The sequence below is a fragment of the Nasonia vitripennis genome, chromosome 5 (genome assembly GCF_009193385.2).
Source record: "Nasonia vitripennis strain AsymCx chromosome 5, Nvit_psr_1.1, whole genome shotgun sequence".
NCBI classification, from domain to species: domain Eukaryota; kingdom Metazoa; phylum Arthropoda; class Insecta; order Hymenoptera; family Pteromalidae; genus Nasonia; species Nasonia vitripennis.
Window position 1 is genome coordinate 25,582,422 of NC_045761.1, and position 15,195 is coordinate 25,597,616.

The 15,195-nt window shown below is 46.6% G+C and overlaps 2 protein-coding genes across 9 annotated transcripts in view; one reads left to right on the forward strand and one right to left on the reverse strand.

The window, feature by feature from the left end:
- Positions 1–15,195, forward strand: part of LOC100122289 (probable beta-hexosaminidase fdl) — a 33,794-nt gene that overhangs the window by 10,311 nt on the left and 8,288 nt on the right. For 4 of the 7 annotated variants that reach the window (XM_031931195.2, XM_016986011.3, XM_032600912.1 and 1 more), the window contains exon 2: positions 5,320–5,380. Coding sequence is in view for 3 of the 7 variants with exons in the window: in XM_031931193.2 (XP_031787053.1) it covers positions 8,274–8,350 (77 nt within the window). In the remaining 4 variants the exon portion in view is untranslated. Of the gene's footprint in view, positions 1–5,319; positions 5,381–8,216; positions 8,351–15,195 lie in introns of all 7 variants that reach the window. The other 3 variants (XM_031931193.2, XM_031931194.2, XM_031931196.2) reach the window with 1 other exon arrangement.
- Positions 852–11,713, reverse strand: LOC100679920. 2 transcript variants are annotated; one of them, XM_016986015.3, is made up of 4 exons: positions 11,531–11,713; positions 4,920–5,269; positions 1,842–1,998; positions 852–1,547 (listed from the first exon to the last, which is right to left on the reverse strand). In XM_016986015.3, the coding sequence occupies exons 2-4, from the start codon at positions 5,111–5,113 to the stop codon at positions 1,218–1,220; spliced, it is 681 nt and encodes a 226-aa protein (XP_016841504.1). In that variant the 5' UTR covers positions 5,114–5,269; positions 11,531–11,713; the 3' UTR covers positions 852–1,217. The 2 variants fall into 2 exon arrangements, with proteins under 2 accessions (XP_016841504.1, XP_003426623.2); XM_003426575.5 differs by lacking the exon at positions 11,531–11,713 and adding an exon at positions 9,747–10,025.

Consider the following 15,195-nt stretch of genomic DNA (forward strand, 5'->3'; position numbering starts at 1 on the left):
ATAGCGAGCCGCAGCTCTCCGGTGAAAAGAATTTTCGGCGAGTTTCAATTTCAGCGGGTTTATGCTGGCCCGTAAAATGCGGTAACGAAATCGATTTTGGAAAAGTCTTTGCCCTTTTACGTACATTTATAGTAAGAACTGTAACAAAATTTATAGATTCTATCGTCGTGGCCGTAAAAAATACACGAGTTATCTGAAGCCAATGCTAGAAGTATGTTTCTCTTGCTTGCAGTTTTCTTTTTTTAAGCACAAAATGTTTTTTTCTTGATGATCTTTTCATATAAAATTTGACCGGTTATAGATATAGTTTATACGCGTTCGATAGTCGCGATTGGAGCGCAGATTTCTACATTATCATCATCGGAAAAACAGCTGGAGCTTTTCCACTTTCTCCCTGCATGAAGCGCTCCATCGATGTTTCACCACACTTTTTTATCACCTGGCGCTAATACACATCGAGAGAAAAGCTTGCGAGCGACATGGTCGGTAACTGGAATTCCTACTCTAGTATTCGCGAGGTTCGAAATAAAAATGCGTTTTATATTTAATGAAAAAACTTTCACAAAGCGCTTCGATTAATAATTTGTAAAGCGTTGCACTTGGTAAATTATTTATGTATAAATGTAGCATTTATTAAGAATTAAAATTTTTGTTTCTTCGACATAAATCTATATTTTTATACAATTACATGTCTACCGTATGTACAATGTGGTCTTTAGCAAGCAATTTTATCGGATTTCAAGAGATTCCTTTGACCGATATTCTTAATGTTATATAATTCTAAATTATATGTATATTTTTCACCTTTTGATGTACTATATGGTTATGGTTCATAGAATACATATATACACTTACGCTAATTATGAGAATATTTATTACTGATTTGAAATAAATCTCGAGTCACTCGAAAACTCCCATTCAGTCACAAAGTCACTTTTCTGACAACTATACATCTACAGGTAAAATAGCGGTTATCTCTAATTTATTGCACTGCTTAACATTTATAAAATCATCTGCTGTAACGTATCGGCTATTTTCTCTTTGGTTATTTCATTCAGAAGCTGCTGCACTACTTTTAATCGAAAGCACCCCGATTTACGTATTATAACTTTGGATTATATACAAAACAAGTCCCATCCAGCCGTAGGCCACACACAGCGTTCACCAAGTCAGTCTCTTCGATCGCACAAGCACTGAACACACTACGAGTTCGATTCCTACACGTATCCGTGAGCCTCGAGTTTGAGGGCTGCCTCGTACGAAGGCAGTCCCTCGTCGTCCCTTCGGCACTCCTCCTCCTTGAGGCCCCTGTGAACTCCGCTCTCGAGGTCGAGGGGCACTGGAAGGATGCAACCGACCGGCGACAGACCACCTCCGGGCTTCTTGTCCGATGGGGAAGCCAGACAGGGTTTGAAAATCAGGCTCTCGTAGGCCGGCGGTGGACCCGGTGTCGCTGGACGCGGCTGCGCCATCGTCGAGGCCGTCACCTCCTCTGGTAGAGACTGGATCTGCTGACCGTGCAGGGATATGACGTTTCGGTCGTAGCACTGGGGAGAAAAAATTGGCCGTCGTTAATTTTTATTTTAATCCCGATTATAAGCAAACCCTCTCGAATAATGGTCGCGAAAATAATAGCCAGCCACGACCTCGATATCCCGCAGACAAATTATAGAAAACGAAAACAAAAACGCCGCGCTCCGGCTATAAATAGAACAGCCGACCCATTTATTAATGAATCCCCATCGATTCCCGCCGAGTCGCGCGACGCGGATCAATGATAATCGCGCGTCGCTCGGCTGGACGTACGTATTACAGGAGGATAAGTAATAAAACGTAATTACCATAGCGTGCGAGTCCATGGTAAAGACTTCCAGGCTGTGGACGTCCGGCTCGGGTCGCCAGTACTGCGTGTACTCGTGCGGTCGATTCTTCCTCATGTTCCTGTGGCAGCAGTAGCACACGAAGAAGACCACTGCTATCACGCCGCCCAACATCGCCCTAAAACGAAACAATGCGGATTATTAAAAATATCGAGTCTGATCCGTCGTTTTTTTTTTTGCTTATGCACACGGTTTTTCGCCAGCGAGGCAATCAACAAAGTCAAAATAACTATGAACGCGGGGCCGTAAAATCTAAAAATCCAATAATCGAGAAGCAAAAACAACGAATCCGCTCGACTGCGCGGGCAATAATTTGCGAATTTTATTTTTTCCCGACGATCGCCTCCGCCAAGTGTAAACAACGAAATAAACGTATACGCCAACTACATAGCTCGCTTATACGATTCACGCGAGAGCCGCGCGGAAAAGTTTCTCGCGCATTCTGTAACGGAAGAACCAATCGCGCGCGGATTTACGAGCCGCATATAACGCGAAATTCCGATCGTTCTCCCCGCAGGGATCGTCGCAGCTCATCATAATCACTATCGCCGAGAGCCGAATGCGGGCTTGTTTTAAATCGCTTCGCGTCGATTGAGCGTTGCGTTGAAAAGCCACCGAGAATTCCAGCGAAAGTCTGAGAATTACGAGAGAGAGAGAGAGAGAGAGAGAGAGAGAGAGAGAGAGAGAGAGAGAGAGAGAGAGCTGAGCTCAATTTCCTAAAAACGTTTCTGTTTACTCGCGAGCGTTGCGTGTCTACGCGTTTTTTCGCCCCTGTTATGTATACTCTGTGTGGATGTATCTCGTTTGTACACAGGAGTCCTTTCCGAGGGTCTGGTATATCGGAAATGGAAAATTTCCCTGGGTATTTTTCTCAAACTTAAAATAACCCTATCTAAAATAGCGACGTTTCACATTATCTGGCATAGGGACCGATGTCCGCGTCCGATTCAAAGCGAAACCGTAAAATATCATATTCGCCAGGGCCTGCGCACATTCAAGTGAAAAAAGCCAGACACGTGGGCGGCAGCTCGTCGGGCAGTTTCCACTTTGAAAAATATGGAGCAGCCTCTGTGGTTAGCCGAGCTCTTTGCGCAGGCGATTTCGGCCCCGCGCGATGACGTGCAAGACTCGCTCACGATTAAATCATCCCCCGACGACGGCGCGGCAACGTTTCCTCCGCTACACACGATCCTTTCGGAAACGATTAACTTTTTTAAAGCTCTCGCGAGCTTAATTGCTCGCTACTGCCTCAATTTTTTTCCCTCCGCGTAAAAGCCTCGTAAACTTTCTTCGCAGCCCTGCGCTGCTGCTGTGTAACGTGTGCCGGGGATGGAATTATTACACACCGGCTCCGGGGAATTGTCGCGCTTGAATTATTTTATTGGCAGAGTGCGCCGCGAGCGATGATTAAAAAGATTCGTATTATCGCGGGAGCCCTTTATACGCCGGATATAATAAAGACGGCCGCGCGTGTGAATCATACTCCGAGGAACTTTACAAAGTTTAGTTGTAAAAGTTGCGTTTCGCGAGTGGATTTTTTTTTATCTCTCATTGGTATATATCGCGTGGAAGGAGGAATCTTCGGGGCCGACTCGCATATAATGAGTTGGGAGCGTACTTTAGGAAGCGCTTACGAAGTTTACTTTTTAATTTTCAAACATCCGTCCACGATAAGCATCCCGGATAAGGATCAGTCCTGCGCGTTCATTAAATCAAACTTGTTTACGCCGACGTTGATATTTTTCCGGGCGTATAGGTGCAGTATCGGAAATTGATCGGGTTCGCTGTTGACGTTATTATACGCCGCGACGGCTGATTCTCTCTCGACGTGTATTTGTGGAAATCTCGGGTAAAAATCATGAAAAGAATTAAAAATACACGCGACCGCGCAATAACGAGCCAAACAAATTCGCTTTGGAAAGCGCGCGTGTACACCGCAGTGAAAAATCGACGAGTAAGACGCGCCTCCGCGATATGAAAGCGGACTTTGTCGTAGCGTCGAAAAAAAAATTCTTCGTTCGTCTTTTCGCCGATGTGTATCACAGAAGCTGGAACAACGTGTAATTGCGCGTATTCGGTTGGAAACGCGGTCGCGATGAGAGCGAAACCTTTGAGAATTATTTAATACATCTGCGACGCGCTTCGTTATTCCTCATGCCGGCTCTTCTTTAGAATCGCGCGTCGATTTGAAAAATTTACAAGCGTCTCGGAAAACCCAATAATAATTCATACATCTGTACAGAAGCGCGCGTTATCCAGAACGATAACGGTTTGCCCGACTGCCTAGTGGGACGACTCGGCGATTAATGTTTCAGGAGCAGCCCTCGCGAAAAAATGGCCGCCATGAATTCGAAAAATAAATTGAGCGGCCCACCCCATGTATGCATCGTCTGGAGAAAAAAGCCCTGTAACATCGAACGAAATGTAAATTATGCAAAGCGCTTCCGACCGCGATCGATCCTATGGCGAGAGCATATTTTTGAGGAAACGCAGCCGATTTACATTCGCCTGTACGTCATTCGCGCGTCGACCCCAAAAGCCCATAACTCGCGCGGATATCAACAAATGCTCGCCGAATAAAACGTGCCCTTTTTGCTTGTCCTTTGTGCGTTGATGGGAATGTTTGCTTATACGAGAGGCTGTTCTCGAGATATAACGCTGGGGAAATGCGTAGTTGAACAGGGCAAAAAATCCCCTTTTTAAAATTTCTTAATTTTTGGCCCACGACACGTTTTTTCATTACGAAATTTTTTAATTAAGTTACCGCGTTTCTGCAAAAAAGCAAACAATACAAGCAGAGCATCTTCATTCAATTTGCGTAACTAATTCCCCGACTTAAAAATCGGGACGCGGGAGAGCCGAGTTGAATTAAATTTCGCGCATTCGTACGTGCTTGGCGGCTCTTATAATATCTGCGAGAGGGGCGACGCGTGCGCGCGAGGAAATTAAATTTCACGGCTTTGCTTTGGTAAACTTGCTGTGTAAGACGGAAAATTCGGCGTTTTTTCACAAAATAAAGTAAAAAGCAAAATATCTCACCCTCCGAGCAGGATATTGACGTTGCCGTGCAGGTCGGTCTCGTACCGGCCGGACCTGCCGCCCCCGACGCCGCTGGACATGCTGTAGCCCTGCTGTCCAGGCTCTCTCGCGGCTGCCGGTGCTCCGGTGCTGTTGTTCTGCAGCAGCTGGGCCGTGTGCACTGCTGACAACACGGCCAGTCTCTTCATCGACATAATGCAGGCCTGAACGGCCGGACCTCTGCCCTCCGTTGTCCCGGCTTTTTTCCCCGGTTATAACAAGTTCTTCGGTTCCTCCGCGGTCAGGAGGCACCTCTCTTACTCCGCGTCATCGTTCGGACTGCTTCTCTTTTTTTTCGTTCGCTGCAGCGCCTGGAAAGAAAACGTTTGGTATAATTCCCGTTGAAATTTGTCTGTTGCAGGTCTCGCCAGCGAGCAGAAGATTTTGGATGAGGCAACCAGCAAGACCGGCAGGATTAAAAAGTGAGTTTGGCTTTTTTTATTTAATCTAAACAGCGTGGCAGACTCGAGATCTGTGGTACCTGTTGGCTAACGCTCGAATTTTCAACTTCGTCCGCGTACACGCACGAGTACTAGCTTTGACGAACGAACGAAGCCCTCTCTCTGCGCCGCTAATTAAAAGCAGCAGCAGCGATTGACGTTATTACAGTGAAAACGTTCGTTTGAAATGCGCGGATTATGTGCCGCTCGGATTAATCACACACGTGTAGGTCCAGCGCGTCCGACTACGCTCGACTGTTACCACTTGTCGCTGTGCCGCTTCGATCACGCGTCGAGTCCCAATTAATTCTTTCGCGAGGCTTTGTGTGTTTCCCCGATGCTTTTGTACGTAAACTAAGAGATACGCTCGTTTTCAAGTGCCCTCGAGGCATTCGCTCGCGGTAACAACGTAGTCGTGGTGGTCGTTCACCTGTCCCCTATAGGCACCTGTACGTGTATTCTCGCGCCTTAGCTTCCCCCCTCGCGGTTCTCGGCTATTTCAAGCGAGACTCCCCGGGTCCTTGATTGCGCGCTATAGATGCACCCGCGTGTATTTATGGTAACCCCATGCGCCTACCACCATCGGCGTTATGTGCGCTTTTCTGTGACTTTTTCCATTTGTCGCATAACGTATGAGCAGGTGGCGAGTCTCGAAAACGAAGTGATCGGCCTAATGGCCGTCGTTCAATCGAAAAGCCGTGTACTTACGGGAGTGAACGGAAATAGCCCTCGATGGGCTGTATGCAATTATATAGAGGCGGTTCAAAAAACTTTTCCCGTCTTGCGTATACGCGCGCCGCGGCCGCCAAGCGCGCGTCGTTATTTTTAGAAGGCAGGAGGGTAAAAATAGAACGAGACACGTAATTCGCAGTCGATCCGCGGCTATTTTTACTTCAAAGACTCCACGATTAGCCGCTGACTATAGGAGACTATGTATGCACGCGATTTTATTCACTCGCTTCTGATATTATACTCACAGCGATCGATCGATCGCGACGCGGTGCGTATCATTCAAACTGCTCTGAGATAGAGGGTGATGTATATTGGATCGAAATTCAAATTCGCGGATTCGAAAGCTTAAAAAACATATTATACATCCGTTGGTGTAGAGCTAAAGTCGCGACTCGCTCCGGCCGTCTATATATACCCTGTGTGCACCCCAGTCGGGCACTTATAAGTTACGCACGTAGGTGCCCTAGGTGCACTCGCGGTCCGCGCGTTGGAGGTCAGTATCCGCAGTACAGCCGAGCAATAGAGACTCGCGCGCGCGATTTTCCCGTTATTGACCGTAGTTTTCGTGCGCCTACCGCTACACCAGCTAAACCAGCTTATTCGAGCCCGTCAGTGACACTGTCGTCATTCCTCTTCTTCTTCTTCTTCTTCTTCTTCGCTGAAGCTCCTTTCTTCTTGTTTCCGCTCTTCCTATTATACGTGTACGCAGTGCTTGTTTGGGTTATGGCCGGTCGGCTTTGTTTTGCTTGCGTAATTGCTGGCCGTCGAGGTGTTGCGTTGCCGATGGAGGAGGGCTCTCGACTTTATTGGAAATGTGTTTACTATTTTTCTTTTTGCCCCGGTGTCTCGTTTTGAAGATTTTTAAAAGGGAACGGTATAGAGGTCGCTCGCGTGACGCATGACATAACCTCAAATTTTTTGAATTCGAAGTTGGTTTGCGTATTTCGCAGGCTCGTATATTTATGACGACTAATTCGTTCATCGTAATTTAAACGTAAAACAAAGTATAACGGCGCAGAAGTTATGAATTATTAGCCATTTTGATGCGCTGCCGGTGCAGATTTCACACGTGGTTTGCTAATGAAAGTTTGTAAATGTTTGATTAAATTATCGAACAGTCGAGTAGTTTTGTCGGCCGCTGTTTTCGTGTACACACACACACACACACACACACTTTTAATAGAGAAACTTGGGCTGTATACACTTCCGTGGGAATTAACAAACGTAACAAGCGCGAAAATGAGGAAAGGATAACTGACACAGTTTATGGTGCGAAGAAACGTGTAGCTGATGTTTCGAAATTTATTTAGCCGAAAAAGTTACTATAGGCAAATAAGTGGGTTTGTTGTACTTTCAGTCGAGCCTCGCGATTCTCGATAGTATACATAGCTGTGGGTATTGGGGTCACTAGAATGCCCTGTCCTTCTGACTATATTTGCTCTTTCAACTTTGAATTCGCAATTCCCGCGCATTAGTTTCATATCCCCTACTGCACCACCTTTTATTTTCAACGATTATTTTTTCTCTTACACGCGAATATCCGAATAGCGTTTATTTTAAGAGCCAACCCAAATTCAAAAACTTCCGCGCATTTCAGCCCTTTACACGCGAGGCACGTTCGATAAAATATATTGGTATACCCATATATGGCTCGGAACTGTCTCCGTATGTACATTTGCTAACTTTTGCGTACAACGCGCTCTTTGCATCCACAGCTCTCGCAATAATAAATGCGAGCGACGCGGGTTTTCATTATTTGCTCAATGATTCAGCCGCTGAAATGATGAGAACAACGAGAAAGAAAACGAAACCCGAAGCGAAGGCACATCCATTTCCGCCCGAAACTTTATATTCCCGAGTCGCGTTTCCCCGATAGTAAAAAAGAAAATACTGAAATCGACTCTACTCCCAACTTATTTACCGTTACATTATCTACCAGCTCTTCGCGCTTATATTCTTATTTCACTCGCCCCACACCCATCGGAGATCTCATCCGTCTTCGTATTTTCCAATTTAAAAAATACACATCATCTCGCGCATCGAGATAACAGTCTCCATTCCACGCAACGCCTCAACCTTCCTCCAGGCCGTTCACCGCCGACAATGCAAACCTAACTAAAAAAAAATACATCACGACAACGAGATGCTACTGTTGCGCAGTCTGGGCGCGGATTTCGCCGCCTACGTGGAGCTACGAGTGCGTCGCCGTCCTCTCGTCAGGTAAACAGCCTCCCCCCGCAAGCTCTCTCGTATACGCTTTATTTTTCCTCCCCTCTCGCAGACTCGGAATTCGCGCACGCACTCTTCTCCCCGGCTGCATTATTCATGTCACGCAGGGAACAGTCGCGAGACGCACACGGCAAATCGGCAGACTACACGCGAGATGGATTTTTCCCCCTTTCTCTGCGCGCGATGAGCTTTTTCCCCGTTTTGCCGGATTCGGAGCTCGAGTCTTCTCGACGCTGTAATAATGTATACCATATAATGTATAACCATCGCCGTGTCATTGTTGAGGAATGAAAACGGCGAATCATCCCCGATTCCACGACCTATTTCGCGAACTATATGATTGACGAACGGGCAATGAGCACCGACTCCTTGCTTGCTCCATTTCTCGAACGATTCGCGAACGCGATGTGCCGAATCGTCCTTGGAAAATCGCCTTGCCAAAAATTGGAAAACAGTTGGGATTTATGCGGATCAATCGCTGCAGTCTAAATATAAAATTTAGCCGGAATCATAAATATTTGCGGAGAAAACCCGGTTATAGCTCCATCAATCATGCAAATTTTACTAGGCTCGAACAATGAGCGGTATAATTAAAATCGGAATATCTGACGCAACTGATCGCGATAATTTCGAATATTCTTTGTTACAAACAATTCGAGCGTTCCAGTAGGACACCGCATATCCTTGAGTAAACAAAAAACTCTAATTGCTTTGTAAAATCGAAGTAGCCGGCCCGTAGTCCCTCGCAACGCCGCAGCGGCGTCGCTTATGTAATAAACGAATAAGGTACAAGCGGCGCTGGTTTTTGCATTTTTCTTTTCCTCGAGTCAATCCCTCGCGCGCGGGAAAAGCCCATTTAAACGCAAATCCAAGCCAAATGAGAGAGAGAGAGAGAGAGAGAGAGAGAGAGAGAGAGAGAGAGCAGAGGGGAAGAGGGAAAATAACCAGTCACTCTGCCAAAAGGAAAACACGAGAAAAAGAGAGCCGAGCGAAGGATTAAGCTTATTGGTGATGCAACGAATTTCGCCCCTTCAAAGGGCCGCGCGCTTTTTTCGGCTCGTTAAGGGATGCGGAGAAAATTCGTTCGTTTCTCCGAGATCGCGTCGAGATTAATTTCGATTGAAAATGACGGAGCGGCGATAAATAATAATACGCACGATTCAACGGCCAAGTGTAATGGAAATTCCCGTATCTTTCGCGAGAATCAGTAGTAAAGCGTCAGGCAATAGTCAGACGACCTTGAGCTGCCGGCATGCGCTAATGGCGTTTTCTCATTCGAGCATTATCACCTTTTCCCCTTGTTATACTCTTTGCATTAGAGCGAGTATAAATATTCTCGTAAAACACTCCCCTTGCTTAAGAAAGTATACCATCAACAGCGTCATACCTCCGTCTATTCAGGCACTCGGAATCATCCCAACACCCACGATCTTCGACGTTCCAGCCACCTCGTGCTTACGGCCACGTGTTCCGCTCATCTTATCGGTAGCACACTTTCGGGCTGTCTCACTAGCAACATTGCTTCACACGCCTAAGAGGTATATCATCGCCATCGCACATCAGCACACTCCTCGTGTTCGTGGGGACGACGATGCGAGGTTATCCGCAGCGATGCGGCGCGCCGCGAACTCCGCGCGAGACTGACTCGACACCGGCGACGGCTTTTCTCGTTACTACGGGCTACGAGAGTCGAGTGCGCGCGACCAGCCACCCCTACTCTGCTATGCCATCGCTCCCCGCGTGTATACTCACCTGCTCGAGAGCATAGCGTGTACGGGGGGGGGGATGACGACAATTTTTTTTATTTCACGTTTTCGTTGGGAGACTGATTGATTGCAAGTAGTGCGGGATTTTCGAAAAGTTCGCTCAAACAAAACAAAATTGTGAAACGTAGAAGCGGAATGAATGTCCGGCTAAGAGCGAAAACCGCGAAAGTTCGTCCTTTCATCGCGCGCGGCTCGTTTAAAAACGTTTCGATGCCGCACAAAGCCTATATACATAGACCGTGTGTACGTTGTCGGCAAACACTGTAAAGTCCCTGTGTACCAGAGTCAATCAATTATGAAAGCGACTGCTTAATTTCTCGCAAACTCATTAATCGCATTGACTTTGTACTTTTCTTCGTACCGCAGCTAATTCTTCGCAGGCGTGCAAAATCGATTGCTGTATAAAAGAACGACGAAATTTTTAACAACCGCACCACTCTCGAAATCGCCGCGCAGACTTTTTCGAGCACCTATATCCTCCCACGACACACGCGAGAATAAAAAAAAATCTACTCAACCAGCGAAATTCCGTACGTAGACACACAGGAAAGGACGTGTATCGATTCCTCGACGCGGCGACTCTCACGCACACGTGCCGCCGCCGCAACGGCGGCTGTTGCGTGATATGCGTCGCTCGCGCGGAAACTGCTTGGATTTTCAAATATCCCGTAATTTACGCGCGGCCGGCGTCCTTTGCATTTATGTTTGCGATATCAGCTTATATATACCTATACACACGGCGGGGCTGTGGGTAAGGAGGACTTTGATGAATATTTCAGGTCGGAATCGCGAGAAACGTTGCGAGGACAGCTGGTGGTTTTTTCGTTTCCTTTTTTTCTCTGTAATACCGATATGCGGATTAATGCCGGGCTTTTATCGCGCTTATTCGTTGGCTCTTGTTTTTCCTTCGATCCGTATCTATCTCCGCGATGTGACGTGCCGAGGAGTAATGAAAAATGTACTACACGGGAAATTTGCGATGAATTCATACTCGGCTCATTTGAAATTTAAAAACGCTGAAGTAAACAGGGACATTTCAAACTTCCCGCCATTATCCGCTTTTTTGCAACAATTTTTTGTTCTGTATAAATTCATACCAGTGTACGAAAACATAGAACACCGCAGCATCGTCGTCGCACGATCTGCGTATATTTTTAAATTAGAAACACTCGGCTCGCGCACGAGACTTATTTTTTTAATAAATGCCGTGTCTTATTCAAGCTCTTTTTGAGCATCGCATTGTTCGCGCCTCGTCGCCGCGCAAGTTTATTGTATGAACGAGTGGACGAGAGCACTACTAAGTCCTCGCTATATTTATAAAATATGTCAACGACTCTCCTTGCCTCCTTCGTTATTATACCGCCAGCAAATTGTTTGTTATTCGTCTAATTTCTTCATTACTCACTTTAACTATCACCATACAACGAACAAACAACGGTCGCACTTTCCAGAAGCATCAGCGGCACTGCACCACCACTTCCTCGCCGATTCGCTTTGAACTTTAAACTCGCGCGCGGCGAACCGGCCGCAACTTTACACTGTGTGCGCTATACTCGCGCCGGGGGACAATAACACACGGCAACGCGTTACACTGCAAAAAAGCTGCTTTGTGTGCCGTGTGCGCCTCGTTAATTGATTCTCGAAAGTATGTACGTGTATCGTTAACCGATCGCCCCCGCACACACAGACTATAAGTCGGGAACGCTACGTCAACGGGATCGATTTTTCGACGACTGGATCGATGCATGTGCAAAACGAGCATTAGGGGTCGACTAGGGGCTACTTTTGCGACGCGACGATGACAAAGGTCGCGACGAATTTACGCAGCTATGCTTGGGAGAATTTATGCAAAACTGCGATATTGCATATCGCTGTTGTACCCGAGATTTTGTTCACCGGAAGTCCTAGAAATTTGATTGAATCCGTGGGACGTGCACGAGTTTGAAATAGATGGAGTTTGGAGTATACATATAATTCTAATGGTATTGCTTTATTGGAAATTCTGCGTTTTCGAAAATTGCAGTTTTCGACGAAACTACGCTTTGCATCTCTCTCGACTAATGGAATATCGAGTTAAAATGTTTGCTCGAATGCGGAAAATAATTCGAGTTTGCCAAAACGCGAAATTAAAAATCGCAACCGCGTTTCCCTTGAAAATAAATTCCAGTGTGTTTTCACGGTAAAGCAGAGTTCGCGATGGAAGTTCCCGTGATTCTTAGCTCTAGTAGTTTTTTTTCCGCTCACGAAATTATTCATTGCCTCCACGCGCGGGCTGCCTTTTCGCTAATTCAATGATAACGTACTATTATGAGAGGTTCCAGGAACATTTTTCGGGGCAGGTCGCTTCTGATGGTTATGTAGCTACACTGATTTTTACCGAGGCAAAATTGGTGAAGAGACGAGCTCTTATCGGTCGCATGATATTTCGAACGCGAATAGCTGACACATTTTTGCACATCGCTCGGCGTCTCGCTCTTTTGTTCGAAATTCCAGGTATTTTCGGCGGCAGCGCGCACAATATGAATTTCGAACTTTCGAGCGCACTGCTGCTGCAGGGGTTCAAAACAGCGTGTAACAGGAATGTACATGGCGAAAAAATGGAAGTTGCAAAGTTAAATGAGGCGCAGGAGTCCTTTCATTTCTCGCATCGCTGCCCACACGCGCGTTACACACGTCTCGATTATATACACTCCGCTTGATTACCTTTGATCGTTATTTTAGAAACCTTAAAATTCAACAACAACCCCGTAATCTCTCCACACCCCTCCTCGCGTCTCTCTGTCTGTCTCGCCCTTCGGAATCCATAACACGTACAGGGCTATGCGTCGGGAATCATTCGCTCTTGTCAGCCGCCAGTCTCATTACGGGATTTTCCTTCTTTCCCGGCGCTCTAACGGAGATATATATCGGAGCATTTCCATCGACGCTCCCCTGACGCCTATGCGACGCGACTTTCCTCCCGCATATGCGATGCGGCTGCTGCGCTGCACAGAGAGAGAGAGAGAGAGAGAGAGAGAGAGAGAGAGAGAGAGAGAGAGAGAGAGAGAGAGAGAGAGAGAGAGAGAGAGAGAGAGAGAGAGAGAGAGAGAGAAAGAATCTCCGATTTTTGAGCGGCGAGCCTCCGAAGGATGAATAATTCCTCTTTGGCGCGCGGATTTTCCCCGTCATACGGGCTGTTTTTTTGTCGTCACCGGCGGCGTGTATAACGCGATGAGTTTCGGCTTTCGCTTTTTACTCGCCGCGTGGGAGTATAGCGCGGAATAAATCGAGTTTGGCCAGAGACGCGAATTGGTTTAGACCCTCCGTAACGAGCTTCTACATATTGGGAGGGAGAGCGAAAGAAAAATCGAATCTCGACGACGGGATTTCGACGTTAGAAGAAACATCCGCGTGATTCTCGATTGCGTCGTGGAATTAGCCCACCATACAGCTGCGAACAATGAACTCCTCAGTCGAGCGGACTTTTTTTCTACGTCGAAAGAGCGTAGGCGATGATTGTCGTGTGTTCGTTGAGGACGTTGCTGCAGGTTTGTATACGTAGGCAGCCTTTGTTCGGCAGCTTTGTCACAATGACTGATCTCGCTGGTCCGCTCGATGGTTATTTTTTTCGCCTCTCCCCCCATTGTCACGACTGTTGTCTGTTTTATCCTTTTTTTCTGCTTGTACGTGGCGCGTAGGCTCGATTATAATCGAATTATTTATTGATCCATGCGTATAAGGATTTATTTTCGCGAGCATTTACAATCGTAATTTATTAGCGATTGGCATTTAGCCAAGGTTATATTCCACATAACAGTTGCTGGGAGGAATTTCAACAACGGAGCAATAGAGTCTCGAAGTTACAGCGCGGTTTCTTACACACTCGCGCGTCTGAAACAGAAATATCAGCATATAATTAGCGTTTGCACATTATCGCGCGCGGGCATTAAAACTCGAATTTCAATCCGACTAATTATCTCCTTCAAAGGACGATTGAGAGCTCTCCTCGGAATAACGACGTTAATTGCTCGTAATATTTATACCCATCACAATATATGAAATAAATCCTAATTGGCAATCAAGCGTTATTGGTATAGTATATTTAAGATTCCACTCTATCACATATATACATCGAATGTACAGCACATATAAATTAATTAAATTCATAGAAGCTCCCACTCCGATTGTTGTCTAATTATAAAGCAATTTCACAAACTCGCGTGCACTAGCGGGTTCGTCGAACCGCCGGTGACATATTTACAATTACATCCAGCGAGCTACCCATCGCGCATACACGACACACAACAAAGTCTATTTACCGAGTCTCTGCAAACGCTCGCGCGCAAGCTCAAAGGAGAAAGTAGACGTGTGTTGGACGTATGTCGGTCCTGCAGGAGTGAGCAGCTCAGAGCCGCGTGCGAACAGCGGCACCGCATCGCAGAGCTGGGCATCAAAGCCGCTACGTCGTGGCTCTCTATTTTTAGCGCATAATTTCGCCGGCCGATCCTGCCTGGCGATATCGAGCGTCCTCGTCTCGTACACACATCTGCGGTCTATCCGTATACACCTATATCTACACGGTCTACAGCGCGCGGGGCGCGAGATAACCTGGATATTCGCGAGCGCACGCGAGAATACGTAGACGGCCAGGACTCGACTTTTGCTTTCGCGCTTTTTTTCCCTCTCCTCCTTGTGACGATCGATGAGGGCATGTTGATACTTTTTTTTTGAAGATGTGGGATCGGCATCGCGTTGATTGGATTGTTTATGTCGCGTCTCGCGGGTATTCCGGTCGGCGGGGGAATCGCGGATTTTAATTAGGTTATCGCGAGTAATTGGTTTTATGCGGATTAGATTTTTTTTCCGCGGATGTATAGGAGCGATCGTTGATGATCGCGAGGGATCACCTCGTTTGCAAGGAGGTTGGATTGTACTCGCCGGTTATTATAATTCGAAAAGTACGAATCGATGGACACAGCCGGTTAATAATGCAGGTAACGACTTGTCGGGCTGGGGAAAGTTTTATTATAGACGCTGTGGGACATATATAGACCACCGTACACATTGCAGTATGAGTTTTTTTTTCAAACT

What these genes read in the sequence shown, in the direction of transcription:
- LOC100679920 (XM_016986015.3), bottom strand. Translation starts at nt 5,113, where the DNA reads ATGTCGATGAAGAGACTGGCCGTGTTGTCAGCAGTGCACACGGCCCAG. An exon ending in GTCAATATCCTGCTCGGAGG is followed by an intron (nt 1,999 to 4,919) that starts GTGAGATATTTT and finishes GTTTCGTTTTAG; the next exon opens with GGCGATGTTGGGCGGCGTGA. An exon ending in CCATGGACTCGCACGCTATG is followed by an intron (nt 1,548 to 1,841) that starts GTAATTACGTTT and finishes TTTTCTCCCCAG; the next exon opens with TGCTACGACCGAAACGTCAT.